Genomic DNA, 24,909 nt, shown 5'->3' on the forward strand with positions numbered 1-24,909 from the left:
GCTCCTTTTCACAGGCAGATCTACCTACCTTTTGTTACAGCTGCTATGAAGCAGGATTCATCTGGAAGATTTCTGACCATCTGTGATAACCAGGAGAGAACAATGCAAGGTTAGTTCTTGGCTAGACTCCTAAATGTCTGCTTTAAAAAAAAAAAAAAAACTCTTGAGTTGCCGGAGAGGGAGAGCTCAGCAACAGATGGCAACATGGTAAAGTGAGATTGTCAAGACATATAAAAGCCAGTGGCAGTGTTGATATGGGAGGGGCGTGTGTGTAAATGTGTACAGAGAAAAAGATGGATTGTAAAAGACACTTGGTGGGCGGAGACTTCATAGAAATGTAATTTAGTTTGTCTGAAACGCTGTTAATATAAGAATCCCCCAAATGGATTATGTAAAATGTAACTGCTTCTAAGCTTAAGCAAAGTGTGGTTTTGAACAGATGAATGACCAGAACTTTCATTTTTTTAATTTGGAATCAAGATACCAAGTTAGGTTTGAAGGTCTCCAGCGTGGCATCTGGCTACTACAGTACTCTGCATATGTTATAATTACCTCTCAGAATCTAAGAGGGGTTTACCTTGCCTTTTGGTGTTTTTAATCTTTTGTAATATTTTAATTACAAAAGAGTCCAGGAGACTGGTTTGTTGCAGAGCAAAACATTTGTCTTCAGCCTCATTATTTTGTCCACAAATACTTTGGGTACACAAATGTAGACTCATAAGGCTAGAATATTAGAGGTTTCTAGACCAACCCCATGCTCAAAGCAGAAATCCTTCTATCATTCCAGCAAAAATGGTTGTTCAATCTTTTCTTGAAACCTCTAGTGATGGAGCACTCACAACTCTGATTAATCGTTCTCATTGTCAGGAAATTCCTCCTCATTTCCAGGTTAGATCTTCCTCTGACAAGCTTCCACCTATTACTTCTTGTCCTGCCTCAGATGCTTATTGAGCATAAATTAACCACCTCTTTCCTGTGACAGCTCTTCAAGTATTGGAAAACTGCTATCAGGTCTCCCATAAGCCCTTTCTTTGTTAGGCTAATAGCAAAAGCACCTAGACTTATATGCCGCATCACAGTGCTTTATAGCCCTCTAAGCGGTTTACAGAGTCACTATATTGGTCCTAACAATTTGGGTCCTTATTTTACTGACTTTGGAAGGATGGAAGGCTGAGTCAACCTTGAGCTTGGTGAGATTTGATCTGCCAAACTGCTGGCAGCCAGTGATCAGCAGAAGTAGCCTGGAGTACTGCACTCTAAGCACTGCACCACCACGGCTCTAATACACTAATATACCTAATTTCCTTAGGCATTCATCATATGATTTACCTTCCAGACTCCTTATCATCTTTGTTGTTCTTCACTGCACTCTTTCTAGTGCCTCAGCATCTTTGTTGTATAGTGATGACTAGAACTGAATGCATTGTTCCAAGTGTAGCCTCACTGGGTTCTTGATGCTATCCCTCTCTGATGCGTTGGCTTTTTCCTGGGTTCTTGATGCTATCCCTCTTTCATGCGTTGGCTTTTTCCTGGGCTCTTGATGCTATCCTTCTTTGATGCGTTGACTTTTTGGCAGCTGCAGCACACTCCTGGCTTATATTTAAGTGTTGATCCACCAGAACACTTAAATCCCTTTCACAGTTACTATTGAGCCAGGTACTGCCTATCCTGTACCTTGTCTTTCCTGCCTAAGCATAGGGTCTAATTTTTTTTACCACTGAACTGCATCTTTGGATAGAGCCCAATGCTGAAGTCTGTCAACATCCTTCTGAATCTTGAACCTATTTTCCAAAGTAAGTAACTTGTCCCATAAATTTTCTTTACAAATAAAAATAACGATTAGTTGCAATCCAAGTGCTTTCTTTGAGAATGCATTCTTTCCATAGGGGGGAAAAAAAGAAATAATGGAAGTAAAGTGGAAAGAGATAATATTCTTTGTCAATGGCAGGGTCCCCAATTATAATGGAGCACTCTGCCTCTGTCTGCTCCCAGACAGCCACCTCCATGGCTTTCAGTTTAGAGAGAATCTCAGATGTGTTCATCAAACCCTCCGAAACTGGGATTTCCGGAGTTCAGGAAAAAGAAAGAGTAGCAAAGTGATTGTTTCACCAGATCATAATATGGCTTCCATGTTACATGAAGTTGCTTCTTGTGACTTTGCCAATTGTAGTTAAGTAAAAAATCCATTATGATTGCAAATTAGAAAATTGCCAACTCAAATCTCATTTCTGTCAAGAATTGATGAAGTGGCGTTAGGCAAAGAAATCCTTTTTTTTTTTCAGCTCCAGAAATCTGCAGCAAAGCAAGGATATTTTATCTAGTTTGCCTTTCTGGATGGTTGGCATTCTTTTATCTCAAAATAATCTATAAAAATCACTGGATATCTGTTTTAGTTTATAAGGTTTCCCCCCCCCCCAAAAAAAAAAATAGAATTGAGGACTTTTTTTTATGACTCATTACTCATGCTCATGGATTTTGAGCTACCCAGAACTCTTCTATCTACCTCTGTATGCAAGATGATAAAGCTTCAGTTTATAGTTTTTAACTATTTTAAGATGCAGACCAGATTGAATTAATGCAAGGAGGTATATGTGTTGTGTTTGCAGTTCCCAGAATTTCAAGCCAACATGAAGCCAAATTGGAGAAGGCAGGATTAGACCAATAACCTCTTTCAGAAATGCATTATCTACTGAAGACAATCTGAAAAGGCTGTTTGGCTGAGAAAGATTACAATCCACTCTCCCCACATTCTGTTCCCAGCTAATTCACTTGCTTAAGCCATTTGGAGCAAATTTTAGGTTGGATTGTGTGTGTTAATTCTATGGGAATGTCATTGAACCTGTTTTTTTCTAGATATGTTGACTATAGATTATGGGGTTTTTATTCCAGAGCATCAGGGGCCATGCCATGTGGATATTGCCCTAAATTTTCACAATCTGGTGGGTTGCTAACCGGTTTACGACTGGTTCACTCATGCGCAACAATTTGCGCATGCATAGAAGAGTCTGAGTGGGTGAGCATCTGAGTGGGTGAGCGCCGCCGCCATTACCGGTTTGGCTGAACCGGGCTGAACCAGGAGCAACCCACCTCTGAATCTGAAACTCTACCACTTAGTAAATGCTGTAGCTGAAACTGGTTTGATCTGGATTTCCCAATCAAGCAATGCCTGTTTATAATCTGTGCTTTCAAGCATATATGATCATAATCCATTATCAACTTCTGAAATGACTTTATGGAAGAAAAAGAGTTTAATTCATTGGTATCAGCCAAAGTTAAATGCTAGCAGAGCTCACAAAAGATGCTAGGGTATGGACTGAACAATTAAAGTCAGCAGAGGGCAAGAGAAGGCTGGTTTTATGCAAATCATCTTTGGAGTTATTTGGGATTAAGCTATTCTCCCCAGTTTACCATGTTTATTTAAATAGCAAAACACATCTAATTAAATCCTACTTAGTTTTTCAAGAAAAAAAGCTGGAGATACAAATAACTGAAAAAAGTTTATCCATTTTTAAACTTACCACTAAACAGCATTAAAGACACCTTCCTAATAGATTTCCTTGTTTGGAGAGGTGGGTAGCTACATAAGCTGAACAAGCAAACAAGAAAATAGGTAGTGATTGGTCACAAAGTCCAACCACAGTGCTATCCGTAAGGAAAGAGGTAGGGATGCTATGGAGCTGCTAGGACTTTCCCTGGACAAAGATCAGCAGAAGTGAATGAGGGCATTAAAACCTTTGGTATGATTGTTGCAGCCAGAATCCCGTAGGATTAAGTAAAGATTCGCCTCTTTGAAAGTGCCTGGTCAGAACGCTGCAAGAATAATAATTGTGATCTTCTAAACTCTATTCTTTAATCTTTGGAGATAAGGATTCAATCTTCTGTGTTTCTGAGAGGTAAGGCTGAGTAAGGCTCATTCTTAAAATAAGTCTGCGTCATACCTGATCATTGACAAGGATGTGAATTCCTGTTGGCCCCTGTTTGGAAACTTGCTGGACCTGATTGGCTGGGACGCTAAGCAGTTCTGCCAATTTATTAGTCAGCTCCGTGGCAGTCAGTTCCTCCAGATATAACTCTTGGTATATAACTTTTGGGGAAGGAACATCAGTGCATGAAATATTGTGCAGTTTTAGGAAATACAGTTTAAAAAAAGATTTACAACAATTTATACTACAAAATTATGCTATCGGTGCTTAAAAGTTGTGAAGGAGAGACTGCAATCTCCCAAATGAGCAACGTTGCTCCCTTGGGCATAATTGTGCCTGCAAATTCCTCCCCTGCTGCTTGCCACACTCCACCTCATCTTAATTTATTTTTTAGACTCTTTCATCAAAACCAGGAAAAAGAAACCCAACCACCTGGCATTCTGCAATGTAAAACACCAGCCTCCATCATCTTCATTACTTCCGAGGATGCCTCAAAGCTCTAAATGACTCCCTTGGGCATTCTTAGAAAATGGTTTGGTGCTTTGTTTAGAGCTAAGCCCATCTGGCAAGAAAAGCTGAGAACTTAGAAGGGACAATGAGTACTGACTTTGATCAGTTTTGCTCTGGGTAAATTAGTGTTTTTGCAACCAGCTACACCTGCCTAGGAACCATTTTGTGACTAGAGAAAATGTCTTCCAAGACAGCTGTAACTTGCTAGAAAATTCCAGGGCCTCTTGTTTCAGTGCTTTGCTGGATCTCTTTATTGTTTTGTTTAAACTTACATAGGTCCCACTTTTCAAAGCTGCTGATATTAAGCAGAACATAAACATAGTATGCAATACTGCATCTTTTAAAAAAACACAAAACAGCACCACAACTGAATGTGCGGTTAAAAGGCCCCCTCAATCAATGGAGATGTTTTTGGATTGTGCACACAGGTGCCCCAAAATCATATTTAGGAAATAACTGTGATTTACCAGATGCTGGGTTTGGAGGAGCATTGTTCCCACTTGCTTCCAGTTCCTTGGACACATAAAGAATGAGACGAGGGCGCACAGTCCTAGAAAAAGAGAAGGAAGTCAGGCCACTTTCTCTGATGTACCAATTCCTGGCAGGATGAAATTATTTCGAAGATTAGCTACAAAGTTCTCACCAGCTGTGAATTTACTTGATGGTGGCAGTGGTAATAGGAGCTTTGTGGGAGGAGTGGCCTAAATAAAATCAAGAAAACAGCCACAACTGAAGCCTGTTCCTTTTTATGATTCAGGTAAAACGGTAAAACGGGAAGGGCCCCAGTCATGTAGAACATGGTAAATCTTCTATGTGACTGGGGTCTTGCCCCTTTCATTTAAATCATAAAAGGGGTGGGGCTTCAGTTGCACAGTTTGTTAGATCACTCCTCCCATAGATACACACACACAAAAACACCTCTTAGTGACATGGTTGCTGAATGGTATGGATGAGCTAAACTTTCAAATCCACAAATATCACACATTTTCACTGCAAGCTTAGGATGGCCAGATACAAAAAAGTTTAATAGTTTAATAGAAAAAAGAATTTTGAACCTCTTCTCAGATTAAGGAGTCCATCCTCTTTTATATTTAGCTATTCTCCCTAACCTTTTTTAAATTTCCCAATTTTTTTTAAAATATTACTTTGGGGAGAAGGGAGAATTGAATGGATTTAATTCAAATTCAATTGTTATACTCTGATAAGAACTCAATACAACTAACAGGATGTAAAACATTATGAGAAGGGATATTTAGGATGAAAATAACAATAATTAAAAAAGACATAGAATAGGAAGATATCTTGGAGGTTATCTAGACCAATTGCTCAGTGCAGGATTCCCAGATTAGCACAAATCTCCTAGAGGCCATCCAGCCATTGAAGACCTTTAATGCATAAAAACCTCACCAAAATATATACCATATTTTTTGGTCTGTAAGATGCTCCAGACTATAAGACCCACCTAGCATTTGGGGAGGAAAACAAGAGAAAAAAATCTGTGTCTGCCTTCCAGCAATTTTCCTCCTTGCAACAAACAGCCTGGTCAGCTCCAGCACAGCCTGTTTTAGCACGAGCAGCTGATTGGTGGTTGGATTTGCCTCCCAGAATACTGACTATCAGCTGTTCCAGGCTGTGGGGATCGCCATCGCCCGCTGCCGTCTATCACTACCTATCCCTGCCACCTGGAACAGGCCGAAAATGGGGCACATCAAGCTGTGCTGAAGCTGACCAGGCTGTTCACTGCAAGGAGACAAATTGCTGGGAGGCAGAAGCTGAAGGGTGGGAGCCAGCGGGTGGGCGGAGCTTTGGCAACATTTGTTCTATAAGATGCACAGGCATTTCCACCCACCTTTTTTGGGAGGGTACTTCTTATACACTGAAAAATACAGTAGTCTGTCCCACTAGCTGGCAGATCAAATAGTCTGGAAGCTCCTTGTTTGTCTAATCTGAAATCCTTCCTAATAGTTAATCCCCTGGCTCTGTTTCTCATGTAATCGTTGAATCACAACAATTATTATTTTGAGTGTGGGTTAGACTTGTTTTTACATTTCACCATGTATTTATATTAAAAGTTCAAGCTTGACCTTTGGTGACTTCATGGGCTGTTCTGTGAACTTCCTTTGGTTTCCTGGGACAATAGTTTCATTCTTTCCCAAAAAGAGTTTATTTCTCTTTTTAATGTTTTAATAGAAGTTTTTTTAAAAGCTATCCATAAACTCGCTACGTTTGTTCATAACTCCATACCTTGCTTTTAGAGCATTTGAAAGTCTAATCCCATCTGCCATTCCACAGATCTGTACAAGATCATTGCGGGACAGTTTGAGCAAATCCATTCCTGGAGGGGAAGAAAAGAATTTAGAATTTGCGGATAATAGATCATTTTCAGAGAGCAAGGCAGAATTCAATAAATGTTTATTTTACTATATTCTGACCCATCACAATCCATAATGTAGTTAAAATACTTTTTTTCATATTTGCAATATCAGAGATTGGGAGAGCTCATTTTTCATTATTTTTTATCGCATAATCAATATATATGGTGTCTTGCAGAGTAACTTAAGAAAAAAGAAGAAAAATCATCTTTCATAAGAAAGTTGTAATTTAAATTCAGCTTTGGTATTTCCTTTATCCTCTACAATCTATTCAGAATAGTAGGTATATTCTCCTAATTTAAGGAATGCTGGAGAAATCTGGGTTGTTCTCCCTCATTTAAGAAATGTGTGTGTGGTTTATTTTAAAGGTCTGATTTAGGAGGCCACAAAAGGCACTGGCCTGGGGGGGAAATGCAAAAGGTTACACAGTCTTGGATGAGTTTATTGGCATCTTTGCCCAGGAGATGAAAAGAAGTCTCACCTGTGTAGCTGGCAAAAACCCTGGAATAATTTGAGAACCTGTTTTTGAGTAACCACTGTTGAGTTTCCAAAATGGAGGCGCTTGGATTCAGGGTCTGAAAAGAGGCAGAAAATTTAGAAAGCATCTTTAATCAAGTCCACCAAAACAGGTTAGAAGAAACTCACTCTCTGATAGCAGATTCTTTGGATGGCTAGAAGCTCTTGTCTAGGCTATTGCTTTCTTTTCAGGGCCAGGTTGGATCACAGAAAAGTTATTCTGGAATGGAATTAGCCCTTACGAATCCTGTAGCTATATTTCATGATGTTCATATAATGGATTAGAAGCCATCTCGTTCTAAAAACCTCTGACAAATGCAATAGTTTTAAATAAATGCTTTCTACAGAAAAATATAAGGGGCATGGTGGCTCAGTGACTAAGACGCTGAGCTTGTCGATCAGAAGGTCAACAATTCAGCGGTTCGAATCCCTAGCATTGTGTAACTGAGTGAGCTCACGTTACTTGTCCCAGCTTCTGTCAACCTAGCAGTTTGAAAGCATGTAAAAATGCAAGTAGAAAAATAGGGACCACTTTGGTGGGAAGGTAACAAAGTTCCGTGGGCCTTCAGCATTTAGTCATGCCGGCCACATGACCACAGAGACATCTTTGGACAGCGCTGGCTCTTTGGCTTTGAAACAGAGTTGAGCACCGTCCTCTAGAGTCGGGAACGATTAACACGTATGTGCGAGGGGAATTTTTACCTTTACAGAAAAATATGTGTCGGAACTCTAATCATCTTTAATCATTGGTCCCCAAATTAGCCAAGAAGTCATATTCTCTGATTACAAACCTCTCCTCCTTAATCCAGAAGACTGTAGTTGGTTACTGATTTACAGGGATTAGGAAATTATTCAACACATGCTAGAAACATGCTTTTATACTATGTTTCATATATTAAGAGTAAGTGTTGCTGTCACCTGAATTGTAGAAAATATTTTACTTCAATATCCGCTGGGTAGACAAGTAATTCACATTTTGAGGGATTTGCCAAATGTTTCCATTTTAAAGACCTCTTTAAAATGTAAAACAGTTATTTTGAGTGCAAAAGAACCCATGCTGGTTTTTTTTTCTAGCTTAAAACACCTCCAAAGCAATAAAAATACTTTCATTTGCAGTCGGCAGCTGTTTCAAACTCAAAATAGGCATTTCCAAATACAGAATAGTTCATATTTGAACTATTTTGCCCACTGCTAATATCTTGCTCCACCGTTATGGCTCCAGATTGCATGGGTAAATATTCAGAATCTTCCTACATTTATTGCAACAATTGGAAAAGTTAGAAATAATGAAAAGGAATTCTCAAAATCAGTGCTTTAACAGCTTCTCTCTGCTGTAGGCAATTCAGTGCTGTAGGCAAAATAGTGGGCAGCCACCATCAACCTGCAGATGCATTGGGCTACAGCTTCTGACATTCCCAGACCCTTACATGTGTGGAGGCTATTGTAGTAAGAAAAGCTAGCTAAGACAGTAGTGTATAATGTAAAGCAGAAATAGTGAACCTGTGGTCCGCCTGGTGTGCTGACGTGAAATTCTGGGTATAACTTACAATTAGGCTAGATTTCCTAATGATGCTGGGGGTTGTGATTCATCCACATCTGGAGCAGTAACCCCCACTCATAATTTAAGACGATATACTGTAGATAGTGGATGAGATATTCTATGAGTTTGTTCCTCTCCCCAATAAATGAATGTTGGAAACAGCAGCACCATTTAGCTTAACATTTTAATTAAAATGCCAAATTTGGGTATATTGGATGTTCTTTCATAAACTAAATTTCATCCATTTTTTAAAAAAATAATTGGAAATAAAACTTTGCCACCAGGGGGCACCCTTACATTGTATTTATTTGAGTACAAAGTAAGCACAGGCTGAATAAAACTTGTCAATCCCAGCTGACATCACCTATTGGTATATGTGGATTCATCAGTCTAGTGTCTTTGTAAAGACAGCCATTTCTGCTGATCATATTACTCTACTGCTGGTAGCTTGCTATATTCTGCCGTAAAGCAGGGAAGGCAGGATAGTCAGTTAGCAAGGGCTTGGTAAATGATCAAGTTAACCTCATAGTTAACTAGTAGAATGGTTTACAAAATTCACTTTCTCTGAAAGTGTTTGCTTTAGTTTAATGGAGAACATGATCTGGACAAATTCAAAATATCAAAAGATCCATCTGCATTTTATTTAAACTTCATTTATTTAATAATATGGCCTTCATGAATAGTTCCGCCCACCTACAGATGCTATTTGTTACCTCTGCCATGCCCTCTGATGAGCTGTCCAAGGCATAACTGGGTGAGGAGCAAACCCTGCCAAAAAGAGCAACAAAGGCAGTTTATCTTACAGATATCCCAAGACCAAAATAGAGAAGGGATGCTGTTATAGATGGCTCAGCCTAGGGTACCTTTCAGGGGTTTGAAGCTTGAAAGGATGTGGAGAGACAAGACCAGGAGTTGGTGGAGGAGTGTTGAGATTGCTGGAAACTTCAGGCCAAGGGGCACACTAAGGAAAAGCATAGGAAGAAATAGATGGGAGGAGATAAATATTATATCCTGGAATTCGCACTCTGCAATTGAATTTAAAGCAAGTTTATCATTCTGAAACGAAGCAGAATATTATGGAGAGTTCATGGCTTATTGGCGTGTAGGTATTGGCTTCCCAGGTGATATTTTACTGCATGTTTCATTAGCAAAGGTATGGGTGCATTTTGCATAATCCCAGCTATTATAGTCTGCGTAGTGTGTAAACTAATGGTTTAATGAAATGTGTGAATTCAGCCATTGTAGCTTATTCAGATCATTGTTAAAAACAAATCAAGATGTGTGTGCGTGTGTATGTGTGTATGGTGTGTGTGTGTGTGTATCATCATTTTAGACATTGTATATCCATTGCAGGATGAAGGCTCTTCCACATGTTTCCAACCTATACTGTCCTGAGCTTTCTTTTACCAATTGGCCCGCAATACTTGCTGATGTCATCGATCCGTCTTGTTTTAAGCAAATAAACATAGATAATGTTGTGAAATGTTATTTTCGCCTTTTATTTCAGCCCCATAAATTCTAAAGGTTATCCTTAGACTGACTTTTTATGTCGCTAATGAAAGTAAACTTTTAAATCACACAGAGCTCTTTAGCAAGACAGCAACAGAGAAGAAGCACAAGTACCTCTGTCAAAACTGTGCTGTCATATGAAGGCTGGTACTTCTCCCGCTCCTGGAGGGACTGTTTTTCAATCTTCTCCCTGTCTGTTTTCTGTTTCCGGTCTGCTCCTTTGGGCTGGGGGAAAAACAGCCTCGCTTAAAATATAGCAGATCTTCAGCAATGTTTGACTCATGTCAACTAATCGTGCTTCTCATGAAACTTCTCTGCATATAGTAATGTATATTGGATAACTGGCAGTGAAACATATGACCAACCTCTGCTGATTACTTTGTCTTCCAGACAATCTGAATATTCTTTCTGCTACTTAGATCCTTAATGTTCACACATGAACAATATTGCCCAAAACTGTTACCACCCAACATATGGATCAGCCTTTAACTTGGCTCTCATTCCATTTTCAAACAGAGGAGCCTGCTTGGCAGCAGTGCTGGCTGAAGAATATGTGGCTCCCTCTTAGGCCAATGTGAAGATTTCCATTTTTAGAATGACATTGGCATCCCCTAAGCCAGTGATGGCGAACCTATGGCACGCGTGCCACAGGTGGCACGCGGAGTCATTTGTCAGGGCACGCGAGGCACTGCCCTATCAGCTGGCCAGCGCGCATGTGCGCGCTGGTCAGCTGAGTTCACCTTTTTAAAAGCCATTTTCCACCCTCCCCAGGCTCCAGAGTCTTTATAGGAGCCTGGGGAGGGCGAAAAGAGCCTCCTCCGCCCTCCCAGAGGGCCTCCGGAGGCTTCAGGGACCGTCCGGAGGCTTCCCTGATGTCTTCGGAGCGCTTAAAACCACCCTCCGAGCAAACCGGAAGTCACTTCTGGTTTGCTCGGAGGATCCTTTTGAGCGCTCCAAAGGCTTCAGGGAAGCCTCCGGACGGTCCCTGAAGCCTCCGGAGGGCCTCCGGGGGGGCAGGGGAGGCTCTTTTCGCCCTCCCCAGGCTCCTATAAAGCCTCTGGAGCCTGGGGAGGGCGAAAAAAGCATGTAAAATGGGGGGGTCGTGCATTGTGCGCGCATGCGCACTGGGGGGTCGCGCATTGCATTATGGGTGCGGCACGCCCACACACGACCCCCCTGCACTCCCCCCACTTGTGGTACACAAGCCAAAAAAGGTTCGCCATCGCTGCCCTAAGCCTTGACACCCTCCACCTTAACTTGGCAATGATTCTTTTACTCCGTCCTGCTTTCATTATACTGTACCCAGGGCAGGGAATAGGAATTGTAGTATCCTTGTAGTAGGAATCCTTCCTTTCAACAACTGTGTTTGCCCCTACTGAGTTAGGCAACATTACCTTGAAGACTTTGATGAGGCAGCTGGCGGAGTGCAAGTGTTCCATGTGCTCACCCTTCTCATTGGGCTTGAAGGTGTCAACTTGGATGCGAAAGGGGACCCCTTTTTCCCCACCGTTCTTACGAAGTGTGAACTCTGTACTAATGCAGTGGACCTGTTTCAAAGAAAGGAAGAGGAAATAGAGACATGCCTCTCTCAGCTGAGAGAAATGCTGCTGGATCAGACCACAAGCATCTGTAGCCCACAGATGACTCCCCAAGTGGACCACTGAAGCACCCATGCTTTCCTTCACACACCATTGGTTTCCCATAATTCGTGTGGAAGGGCAATTAACTTTCTGGAAGTAATATACAATCACCATAACTAATCAATTTTCTGCAGCCTTGAAATTCATAACTACTCTCTCATCTTGTGAAATTTCCTTTGATCAGCTAGAATGAGAGTGCCAATGCCTTCTTGTAGCTGGTATTGTTGACTTTGACTGGCAAAGGCTCTACACAGTTTTGGGGCAGAACATTTTTTTTAATGTATCACCCCTAGTTCCTTTTGTGTGGAAAGCGGGTACTTTGGTATTAATCTACAGCCTTCCTTTTCAAAGCCAATTTTGCTTCCCCCGTTCATAAAAGCTGGGTGTGTGTGTATACAAATCAATTCTTGCAATTTGAAGGTCATTTTTAAGAAGCAAGAACATCATTTGAACACAAGGGAGTGAAATCTGCAGGTAGGATAGTCCCGGGGTTCTCAAAATATAATAAAATTTGGGAGGGGGATAATTGATGGAGGATCCCCTAATATAATCTACTGGGTGCCCATTGACCGTGAAATGTTCACTAACTTGGTGAGGAAGAACAAAAAAGAATTGATGACTGAAATCCCGAATGAGGAACAATCTATGCTGACCAGTTTTGTTGCAGATTCCCATCCTCTATATCTTTTTCATATATATTCTAAAAATTTCTTATCATCATACCAATATCCATCTGGTATATACTTGCTCTAGGCACAGGATTTGGGCTTATTTGTTGTGTAAAGCGATTACCATTTCAAAATTATGCAGGAAGCAAAACTGGGAAGAGCTGAACCAAAATTTTGGTGTGGTCCTGTGGGAAGCCTGCTTTTTTCTTATTTTTTTTAAATAAGATTTTTTATACTACCTTTACCATTTTATAAGTAACTCTAGGTGGCAAACAAAATAATATTCCTTCTTCCTCTTAGTTTCTCCACAACAACAATCCTGTGAGGTGAGTTCGACTGTCCCATTCCTCACCCAGCCAACTTTCGTACCTATGGCATGTCTAGAACTCAGTCTCCCATTTCCGGGGCAGCACTTTAACCATTACACCAAACTTGCTCTTCCTCTCCCTCTGATTATTGGGGGGGAGGGGGATTTCATTGCTTTTAAGCCTGTCATAAAATTTGCACTACTGTTTTCATAAAAGCAAATGAAAGGGCAAGGGGATGAAGACAAGCCTACTGACCAGCAAGTTGCTACCCACCTGCAGGAAGACTGAAGTGCGCTTAGTTGGGTCCCACAGGAATTCCACAGTATTGAGCAAAGTGGAGGGCATGTGGGGCTCCAGAATGCCCACAGACATTGGGATATCTACAACAGGCCAGAAAAGGAGAAAAAAAACCTATCAAAAACCCCTCATGAAAAGGGAGCAGAGGTATGGCGGGCGGGGGGGGGGGGGGAAGCTGCATGGAATCAGCCACAGAAGTCCCAGTTTGATCAAGTAAATAATGTTTCCCATACTCTTTCCCCCACCCCCAAATTCTTTCTCAACTTTTTCATGGGGGTGGCTTGCTGGACAATCCTGCAGTCCTCTTTCCAAGGAAGGGGGAGGAGAGCATCTGTAGGGTCAATAAAGTTAACAGGGCAGCCACAACTTTGCCCTGAAGACTGCCTCTTGTTTTAAAAAAAATACATATGCATCAGTGACCATATTTTCTTGAAAAATAAAAATAAAAGACAAACCTGAAAAAAGGAAATCTGAAAGAGGTTGATAAAAATAATATCATGTTTATAAATCTTGTTTTATAAATCAAAGCTTCAAGAGCAAAACCAAGACAATAAATAAAACTAAAGGACAGATTTCTGCATCTTGACTTTTTTTATTCGCCAAAGGGTACCTAAGTGTTTGCAAGGGCAGCAAGTGTGGGCTTTTAATTAGAATGCTCTTATTGTACTGTGTGACGGATGCAGGGGGTGCCAAGTATAGATTAAAATAGAAAGCCAAGCACAGACCAGGCATGAAAATGGGGAAAGACAAAACAGTAGATGCTGGTGAAACACAAGATAAGCCAAGAATTGTGTCCCAAAAGCTTGTAATGGTATTGCGGTAGAGGCTAAGGCTTTGGGAAGAAAGGACCATGGAGCAGCCCTTCCAATTGGAGAAGATATACTGCTATAAGAACATTCACAATTTCTTTACCCGTAGTCCTTGACATAAATGATCACTTAATGGCCTTTTGAAGTTATGATGGCACTGAAAAAAATGACTTATGACCAAACCCCTGCACTGATTACTTTTGTAGCATCCCCCACAGTCTTGTGATCAAAATTTGGGTGCTTGGCAATCAGCATGTATTTGTGATGGTTGTGGCATCCTGGGGCCCTGTGATCACCATTTGCAATCCTGCCAGCCAGTTTCCAACAAGAAAAGCAAATAGGGGAAGCTGGCTTTGCTTAATAACTGCATGATTCAATTAACAACTGCAGTGATTCACACAATATTGCTAAAAAGGGGTGTAAAATTGGACATGATTCACTTAACATCCACCTCACTTAACAATGGAATTTCTGATACCAATTGTAATCATAGGTCAAGTGCTACCTGTACAGCAGAGCTGAAATGATCAATCCAGAGGTGGTATTCAGCAGATTCTGACCAGTTCTGAAGAACCGGTAGCGGAAATTTTGAGTAGTTCGGAGAACCAGTAAATACTACCTCTGACTAGCCCTGTCCCCATCTATTCTCTGCCTCCCGAGTCCCAGTTGATTGGGAGGGAATGGGGATTTTGCAATATTCTTCCCTGCCACGCCCACAGAACCGGTAGTAAAAAAATTTGAATCCCACCACTGGGTTAATCCATTTCTCTGTGTTCAGAGTAGGCATTCTCACAATTACAATCTCTTTGGAAGATTGTTATGAAAGCACAGCTAGGGGCTTAGGTAGATAATATCGCTCCTGCCTCTTTGAAAATACACCTTACCAATATCCAGGATGCGGTCACCTGGCCTGTTCCATCTCCATCCCTCTAATTGCTGGTGTTCTGTGTATTGCAGTCTTCGGTCATGGAAAACCACTCTGATTACACTCTGATCAAGAGAGATGGGGGAGAGAGAGAGACAATATTTTTTTAATCCGTTTCTACCACCAAAGTGTTGCATTGGGTCATAGACAACTGGTCGTTCATTAGGCTGCACATAGGAGAAATACTGTGAGATTGGTTTAATTAGATTTAATGGTTGCACCACTCATCAGACGAAAGAGATGTTAGTGGGAATGAATTTTTGGACTGTGACTTTTGCCTCAAAGACACTGAATTGGTTGACCTATATAAAGTTCTGTTCTGATTAATTTTCAGCCCACTATCTATTGAAGAAGATTTTTTTTTCAGACAAGCTCTGCAAGCAAACCATGATGAGAATATCCATGATCTGAGAGTTTCTGAAGAAAACAATTGTTTCTCTGGGAATTAATTATTAATTATGGATTCTATTACATAAGATAGTGAATTGGATCTTTTAGAAAAATTGTGGTATGTTGTGTGAATGAGTTCCATAGTTTCTTACAAGGTGAAGCTTCACAAGGACTCAATTTTCAAAAATGCCAATCAGTTCTCCTATCCCATGCTTTACCTTTAGCAGCTTCCGTCCCTCAGCAAATTCACCTATTTTGGGATTACACAGCATCCGGATTTCATATGATTGCCCTGGAAAATAATAATACAGCATGTGGAATGTGAGATTGGCCAAATATGCCAAACATTGCCTCAAAATCCAAAATATCATCTCTTAGTTTTCCATGTTTGTTTTCTAATACATTTTCAAATGAAGAGAAATATGCAAGTAAGTGAGTGAAGGAATACTGAGAATCTAAATTACTGCTCAGAATATCATTGAGAAATTAACAGTAACCTATAAAGTATATAAAATTATTTTAACAATTTCCAAATTTCCGCTCCTTTAAAAACACAAAAGGAACTATTAAAAACATTATAGCCGAATATTTGTTTATAATTTTCTCTTCATTTTATTATGATTGATGTACAGGTTTATAGACATTTAAATGTCTATAAATTTAATAATGATGGCTATGTTTTGAAGTAGAGGAGCTCTTAGGGATGAGTTCTTAGGTCACAGATGTCAAACTCAATCGCATCACATGACGTATCATGACATACCATGAATTTTTTTGCTTTTGTGGAGTTGGGGTGGGCGTGAGCTGCACGTGACACATTGGGTCCTCAGGCCGTCAGTTGGACCGGCCTGTAAGATGGTGCTAAGCTATGATTTGCTTAATCATACTTGAATAACCCATGATTGTGCTAAGTCATAAATTCACCAAGCATGATGGCATAGTTCACATCACATAGAAGCAAAAATATTTCAGTTATTTTACTGTAAATCTTAAATGTAGTTTGATATTAGTCTTGATCCAACCAATAACAATCCATAACCGCACCTCCACAAATCATCTATAAATTTGCTTTTAAAATGACCCCCCCCCTCCCATCAATGTTTCTCAACCTAAGAACTTTAGGATGTACTGTATGGACTTCAAAGTCAGCAGGGAATTTTGGGTATTGAAATTCACACATCTTAAAAGTTGCTCAGGTTGAGAAACACTGATTTATATGAACATATTCACAGCACAAAAAAAAAAAAAAAACCATTTGTGAAAATAATATGTTTCAGTAGAATTTATTTTTATATGTCTAAATTCAGTTGCTAAAACGCACCATGCATTATTACACCCATGCTATGCTATGTTAGTGTTAAGGCAGCCAAAAAGAAGTAACACATTGTGCAGACCCAACCCAGGTGGCTAGTTTTTGGTAAAATATATTGTGCAAGCCCTGACAATGAGTTAATTCAGTAATCAGATTAAGCATATTGTGTAAACACAGTATATAGTTCTAACAAAAGATCTTCTGCTGGATAAAATGCAACCTTTAGCTTTTAATTAGAAAGGCAATCAATCTTGCAATGTGTTAGGATTTAAATGGTTGAAAGCCTTATTGTTACCTGGTTCAGCTGTCAGTTCATGAAAGGTCTGTAATTCACCTTTCTCTTCCAACAGTAAAGGCTGTGGATGGGGTTTGTGTATGTGTGCGTGTGAATCCAGCCGTTTTTGTGTCACAATGTTATTTAGTCAGTGGAATCTGCCTCTAATGCATTATGCTTATTACTAGGGGGCAGCTTTTAAATAGAACTCGGTCAGTTTTTCTCCCTCTCCTGCACCACCTCCCTTGATTTATAAAATCTTACCTTGGTTGAGATAGGTGAGAGTTTCCTCATGCTGTTTGACAGCGGGAGAGGTAACAGCACACAGAATATACTGGAAAGATGGGCAATGCTGCTCAGCAGATGTTGAGATGTTTGGTTCCTCCTGCTTTAGGAATGGCAGTGACAGTGGCTCTCTACAAAAGCAAAAAAGATATGGATAAGAGACATAAGAATGTCACTTTGGTGTAGTGGTTAATGCATCAGACTACAACCTGCAAAACTGAGATATACAATAATACAATAATACAACAGTAGAGTAGAGATATAATACAATATATCTCTATATATATAATACATATAATATATATATAATACAATATATAATACAATAATACAATAGTAGAGTAGAGATATAATCCTGCCTTAGGCATAAAGACAGCTGGGGGCCAGTCACTCTCCCTCAGCTCTAGGAAGCAAGCAATGGCGGCGAATTCCAAAATTTTGCCAACAAAAACTTCTGGAAGTAGGATTTGCCAAGAGGAAGACTGGTGTGTGTGTGTGGGGGGGGATTTTTTCAACTAAAGTTCTAAATGATAATACATTCAGAAGCTAAGAAATTACTGCAAATATATACTGTGTAGCCACCTATCTCACATTTGTGATTCTGGATAGTTCACATAATTAAAGTGACTATAAAATAATAAACAGATTACAAAACACAATAAGTAACACCGTTAAAACCCCAAAAGATAATCAGCAGGAAGTTACAGGTCATATGTCAATCAACACAACCATCTTAACAGACTCCACATCACTGGATTCCCAACTATGATGACACAACAATATGTCTTCAGAACCTTTTAAAAGGCAATTAGCTTTTGTGATATAAATATCACAAAATATATAAATACCTGCATAGTAGCTAAATAGTAGGACGATGAAAGGAAGAGTTATAAAGTGCATTTTCTCCAAGATTACTTGTTATTTTTGCATCTTTTTTTTCTTTTTCCTTTTGCAAATAAGCAGGAGGTAGTAGACCACTGCAGCTTTCTAATCCTTGGTTGGTTCATGTTAACAATCTTCCCTTCTGAATTCTGCACTAGTTGTAAATTCCTCAGCTGAGGAATTGCTCAGAGGCACTTTTTAGCACATCACAAATGCCGGTGGGGTCTTTATTTGGTATCTACATTGGATCAGCAGATCTTGCAGTTTTAGTAAAAGCCCAAAGAAAATTTTCAAGTCTACCTGCAATATTGTACAATGATAATGTCTTAAACTAGCCATAATTTAAATGCTAAGTCTACATTGGCTTGTTTACTTTAAAATTAGTTCTCTTTCACATTCTTTTCTGCATTGACATTGTTAGTGCCGATTTTACAAGTGCACGTTGTTTGACTGTAAAATATGTAATTAGCCTTTATCACAATATATACCAGTATTAGTCATTAGGAGCAAGCAACAATTTTGAAGGGGAAGAGTAAAAAGGGAATATACTCTCTGCCTGTTCCCACAGATAAGCTATAGAGAAGCCCAGTTTTCCATTGCATGAAAAAGGCTGCATCACAAAAAGGGTTTTGCAAATGTCTCTCTAGCCAAATTACTAACAATAGGGTGGCCTTGGGCCAATGGCTGTCTACCTAATGTACTTCACAGAAACATTTCATACTTTCTGGGATTGCATTTCTGACCTTGAGCTCTCAAAAGTGAAATGGTTGTTTTATATATACAAATGTTTTGGTGCATGGCCGCAATTCTGGACTTCAACTGGCACCTCTTCCTCTTGAGATGCCATTAAAATGAGCTAGTGAAAGGAGGTTTGGCTACAGAAGCTGGAGGTCTTATAAGGAAGAAGAGTAGTTGTGATGAACAGTAAGTGAGAGTGCCAAATTTAAAAAGGCTGCAAGGGCTTGTGTATCTTTGATATTTGTGTAGAAGAGGATACTTTAACACTTAGCCCAGTAGTGGTTTTCGGCTCTCATTACAACTGGTGCGCTGCAATGGGAGCCGGACTTGCACCACGGGGATGCCGCTGCACACACATGCGCACCCACTGCCTGCGATGCTCCAGTTGCTCAGTGGAGCATTGCGTAAGTGCCGTACACTACACATATATGCGCAGATGGCCCGTTTCCTTCAAAGATAAGGAACGAGGGCAGGCAGGCAGGCCCTCCAAAGCACCGTTCCAGTACGGTGGCTGCTGCTTCCGGCAGGCACTGGTACACTCCACCACTGACTTAGCTCCTATTTTCCCCAATTAAACAGCCCTTAAATGGAATTCAAAACAGATGAGGGAAGAAAGAAAGAAAGAAAGAAAGAAAGAAAGAAAGAAAGAAAGAAAGAAAGAAAGAAAGAAAGAAAGAAAGAAAGAAAGAAAGAAAGAAAGAAAGTGGGAGGGGGAATAGCAATTCCAGAGAACAAGATACTAAAAAGGATGGCAGTGAAGGAATTTGAATGGAATTAAGAAAAGTCCTGCTGTTAGCCTCTGAGCAAGATCCAGCTCCTGCTGGATGTTGAGTATGATCTTCTCAAGTAGTAGCAGAACAAAGATGGGCCCCACACTCCCTGCTGTGCCATTCTTAAGCTAGCTACCTGTTTCCAGAAGTTAAATGCGAACATGGTCAAAACAAGATCTGTCACTTATGTTAGCTTATACCAAAGAAATGGACAAAGTGCCTGGCTAGAGGTGCCTCAGTGGCTAACACACTAAGCTTTTGTCGATCAGAAAGGTCAGCGGTTTGAATCCCTAGTATAGGTCTCCTGCATGAGCAGCGGGTTGGACTAGATGATCTTCCAGGTCCCTTCCAACTCTGTTACTGTTAAGGTGTGCCGTTATTCTTTTTTCTTGATCTGGCTCTGATGCCAACACTTCATTCCCCTCATTTAACCACAGAATGGGGGGAAAGTGATACTTGGGTTTAAGTGGCTTTAAATTTGGAAGAGACCAACTTATGGATGAGAAATCTTTTTATAGCAACTATCCAGCATAGCACCATGCAAATCCTATGTGAGTAGAATGACAGCTTGGCATACAAAGTACTGGGAACAGAGAGGGAGCAAAATATAGCAAAGTCTTCATCCTCCCTGATGGTCTGACTGTGAGCTTTTCAGACATTCTCTTGAAATAAGCAAAATTCTGGAAGCTGAATCACTGCAATTATTGCATGCTTCTTCTTCTTCTTGGGGATCTCAGCTATTAGCATAGCTAGAAAAGGAGGGGTGAAAAAAGAAGCTGCTCACCTTATGAGATTGTTGCCAGGGCAAGGATACATTTCTCCCGGACTTGGCCAGTAATGATCAGGCTGGCTATGCCAAAAAAGCATGACTGGTGAATTTCCAAAGGTAGACTGGAGAAGTGGCAGGAATTCAGGGAAGGGGAGAAGTCAAGTCCCAGCTCTTCAGCAGTTACTTAATGCTCTGGAGCGGTTCCTTTTTTCTTTTTATGCACCTGCCGGCCAGATAGGTGTGGTCAAAGAAAAGTGTTGTTTCATTGGCTGAGGTGTTAAGGAGAACAACTCTTTTTTTACACCATTTCCTCTCAGGTAGACCAGACCTGCATTTAGATCATTTTTTACAATCAAATGTCTTTTAGTAATTGCCAAGGGCTAAAATATATTTTCTTGCTTCTGCAGAGTCATAAGGAAGGTATGGGATTTGTGGGGAGGAGGGAAGGGGGAACGAAAAGCAAAGAAATGACAGGCAGGTAAGGATAGTAAGTGTTTCCAACAGCAGATAAAGATTCACCCAATGTGTAGTTGGGTAAATCTTAATTTTTGTCTATACATTCTGAAAAATTCCCTGTTAAATGAAATATAAAGGTGTGAAATTTTAAAAACCCTCTTGTAAATAAAGGAGGTATGCAAAATAGCTTTTTAAAACACTAAATCAACATTTCTCCACCTTGGCAACTTTAAGATATGGGGACTTCAACAGCCATCTGGCTAAGGTATTCTAGGAGTTGAAGTCTACATATCTTAAAGCTGAAAAACATTACACTATATCATCATTATCATGGTGCTACAGTAAACTGAATGACAGAGGAAACATGGATTGGAATTTGTTTGCTTATTAAGTGTTTTATTTCTTCAGGTGCAGGGCAGTTAAAAAAGCCAAGGAGACAGCCGGAAATAAAAAGCAAGCCATTGTTCAGATGTGTTGTCTTGATAGGGTGGTTCTGGAATCCTTGCATCTTCCAGTTCACACATGCATTCCAAAACTTTGTTTCGAATGCTTTTACCTTGCAGTTTAGCAGGAAAGGCTTTCAGGAGAACTTCCAATGTATCACTACTAAGACAGGCCCCAGCCTGTCCAGCTTGCAAGGGGGAAGGAGCTGCAGAGGGAAAGAGTAGTGACTAGTTGTAGTAAAGCAGTGGAGAAAAGCCAACATGACTATCCATCAACCGCACTGAAGATATAATCTAATTTCTCTTCCTCTCTGCCGCCTTATGGCAGAAATACCAGCCTTGGGAATAAAAAGTCAAGAGACTCCATGATCTTTTATCTTTCTCCCATTAAAAAGAAAACGTTCCTTGCCAGAATACAGGTAAATCATTTCGAGCATGTGCAGAATGCTTTTCCTTGAGTATTGAATTATCAATCAGCTCATCTGTACCCGAGTGAATTTCCAGGGCAAATAACTGGTCTTTCTGGCTAACTTGGACTCTTGAACTTCTTGCTATGGGTAGGAGGAGTTGTTCGGTGGAAACTTCAAAAAGTGTACCAAATTATGCCCTTTCCAATGTTGTGTCAACTTTAATGGTACCAACAATGAAGCTAGGCAGTAAAGTGAGATCATTTGCAAGAGCTGCTCTCTCCTGGGATAGGAAACAATTGTAAGTCTCACTTCAAAGCTTTCCCTATGTAGACCCACTATTTCTTCTCTGTATGTAAATGGTGCAACACTTTTTGAGCATTTATTTATAAGGTCATAAAAAAAAATCTGCCTCCAATAAACAATTACCTGATCGGTTGACAAAACAAAACACAGCGAAAATACAAAACAAAACGACAACATTGTAAAACAGGAGAGGATTGTGGCATGAAGAATACACACTATATTAAAAGCATTGCCAATTTTAAAAGGAATTTGCATTGGCATATATACTATATTAAAAAGGAAGGTAAGCCTTTCTTGGAAGAAAAACCCAATAATAAGTAAGAAAATGTATTGATAGTCATAGGCCATTTGTTTTATGTATTACAGAGAATTTAAAAAAAACAGTGGAAAAAGATGAAAAATACTCTAAAATTATTCAAACAGTACAGTAAATTAATTATTCCATTCTGAGAAATACAAAGACACATTATTTATTTGTTACTACTGCATCTCAGTGTAAAGCTATATCAAAATATTCAATTTTCACACTTTCACACACACCACTGCAGTACTACATGAGGGAAGTAGGGAGTGGGGTACCACAGTCCTAGGCTCACTACTCTTCAGTATCTTCATAAACGATTTAGATGAGGGAATAGAAGGGGAACTTATCAAATTTGCAGATGACACTAAACTGGCAGGATAGCCAAGATGTTAGGCTCAAGATCCAGATGGATCTTGACAGACTTGAACATTGGGCCCTAACACAAAAGGAAATTCAAAGTAGAGAAAAGTAAAGTCTTATACATAGGTAAGAAAAACTGAAAGTATACATAAAGATTGGGAGAAGCCAGACTTAATAGCAGTAATTGTGAGAGGGATCTTGGACTCCTAGAGGACAACCAGTTAAATATGAGCCAATAGTGTGCAGCGACAGCTAAAAAAGCCAATGCAATCCTAAGCTGCATTAACATCCTAAGTTGCAAGATCACCTGAGGTACTAATACCATTCTATAAAGCCTTAGTAAGTAACCATACCTAGAATACTGCATCCAGTTTTGGTCACCACACTATGAAAAGATGTGGAGATTCTAGAAAGAGTGCAGAGAAGAGCAGCAAAGATGATTAGGGGACTGGAGCAGTGGTGGGTTACGACTGGTACGCCCTGATATGAGTGTACTAGTGCCTGCTGGGAGCAACAAGTACCGTTCCGCTACAGTGCTCCGGAGGCCCGCCTGCCCGTCTGTGCTCCTTACTTGTATTTGAGGTTTTCGGGGCTTCTGCGCACACGCACGGAGCATACGGTGCCTGTGTAATGCGCGGCCAAGCAGCTGGAGTGTCGCAGGCAGTAAGTATGCATGCGCACACTACGCGGGTTCATGTGGTAGACACCTGGCCCTGTTGCACCATACCGGTTGCAATGGGATCTGGAACCCACTACTGGACTGGAGCTAAAACATACGAAGAATGGTTACAGGTGTCAGGGTTCCAACCGATGCCCTAATTAAGGTCAAGCTTTGCGAGTTGACAACAGGAACTGGGCATGTCTAGTTTAGTGAAGAGAAGCATCAGGGAAGACATTATAGCAGTGTTCCAATACTTGAGGGGCTCTCAAAGTGAGGAGGGGATCAACCTATTTTCCAAAGCACCTGAAGACCAGACCAAGTATAAAGGATGGAAACTGACCAAGAAGCGATTCAACCTGGAAATAAGGAGAATTTTTCTGGCAGAACAATCAAACAATGGAACAACTTGCCTTCGGAAATTGTGGGGCCTTCATCACTGGAAGCTTTCAAGAAAAGATTGAACCACCATCTATCAGAAATGGTGTTGGGTCTCCACCTTGGCCCAGGGGTTGGACTAGATGACCTACAAAGTTCCTTCCAACTCTATTATTCTGTTCTGTATCCTCAAGGTCATGTGGTCAAAATTTGGGCAACTGGCATTCATAAACTGCATAAACTGCAATTTATGACAGCTGCACTGGTCTGAGGTTATTTGTAACCATCTCAGCTGGTTTCTGACAAGCAAGGTCAATGGGGGAGCCAGAGACATTTAATGACCACATGATTTCACTTAGTAACTCTGGCAAAAAAAAATCATACAATGGGGCAAAACTCACTTAACTGCCTTGCTTAGCAATAGAAATTTTGGGCTTAAGTGTGGTCGTAAGTCAAGGACCACCTGTGGAACAAGACTTAGCCATTCCTTCCTATTTTAAGAGATGATTCGGGAATAATGTTTTCCAATATGATTGACTACGACAGTTAGATAGCAAAGGTATTATTAAATTGATGCATCAAGCCAGACAAAATGGGCACACAATTATGATGAAAATGGCTCAGGAAAACAGGGAAAGTTGAGCTGGGAACTGATTGTACATTCCTTTGATAAATATAGAGGATGAGCATGCATCATCATACTACCGCTATGACTCAGTGCACTTGTATCAAGAGGCATTTGTCTGATGATGTCATCATCAGACACATGTCATCATTTTGGATTCATCATGCTTTGCTATGGATTCTGCTGTGCTTTAGCAACTGAATATGCTTCAGTGATTGCTAAAGAGAAAGATCCCCACTGTGGCACATACATAATGGGCCAGTCCTTTTGCCCTTTACTTATTTAAAAAGAAGCAAAATAGTAGGAGCGGAAAGGGGGGGGGGCAACAGTAATAACAAAAAGTGTTTTATATGAGTGTTTGTGTGAGTATGAGAGTATATAATGGCTTTTTACATATGTATATGTGCATGTAAAGGTTTGTTCAGAAGTTACAGTAGATGAGCATATTTCATTGTAAATCATATTATCCACATTATCTTTAAGCAATTCATTAATAAATATTCATGAATTGCAAATAACAGCAGGTGTTTATTGG

At 40.2% G+C, this 24,909-nt stretch overlaps 1 protein-coding gene across 2 annotated transcripts in view; it reads right to left on the reverse strand.

Moving 5' to 3' along the window:
* The window catches only part of LOC309381297 (transcription factor CP2-like protein 1), a 32,434-nt gene extending 11,726 nt beyond the window's left edge, over positions 1-20,708 (reverse strand). Inside the window, exons 1-14 of one of the 2 annotated variants that reach the window (XM_081932138.1) lie at positions 20,453-20,708; positions 17,258-17,409; positions 15,626-15,699; positions 14,977-15,082; positions 13,260-13,366; positions 11,765-11,917; positions 10,485-10,595; positions 9,725-9,822; positions 9,575-9,629; positions 7,287-7,380; positions 6,678-6,768; positions 4,901-4,983; positions 3,939-4,084; positions 29-80 (exon numbers count right to left, since the gene is read on the reverse strand). In XM_081932138.1, coding sequence (XP_081788264.1) covers positions 29-80; positions 3,939-4,084; positions 4,901-4,983; positions 6,678-6,768; positions 7,287-7,380; positions 9,575-9,629; positions 9,725-9,822; positions 10,485-10,595; positions 11,765-11,917; positions 13,260-13,366; positions 14,977-15,082; positions 15,626-15,699; positions 17,258-17,409; positions 20,453-20,535 — 1,405 coding nt within the window. In that variant the 5' untranslated portion in view covers positions 20,536-20,708. Of the gene's footprint in view, positions 1-28; positions 81-3,938; positions 4,085-4,900; positions 4,984-5,076; positions 6,769-7,286; positions 7,381-9,574; positions 9,630-9,724; positions 9,823-10,484; positions 10,596-11,764; positions 11,918-13,259; positions 13,367-14,976; positions 15,083-15,625; positions 15,700-17,257; positions 17,410-20,452 lie in introns of those variants that run through there. The other variant, XR_014173532.1, reaches the window with a different exon arrangement.
* Positions 20,709-24,909: the final 4,201 nt, after the last annotated feature.

The sequence above is a fragment of the Natrix helvetica genome, assembly GCF_964273705.1.
Source record: "Natrix helvetica genome assembly, chromosome: Z".
In the NCBI taxonomy this organism is placed as follows: domain Eukaryota; kingdom Metazoa; phylum Chordata; class Lepidosauria; order Squamata; family Natricidae; genus Natrix; species Natrix helvetica.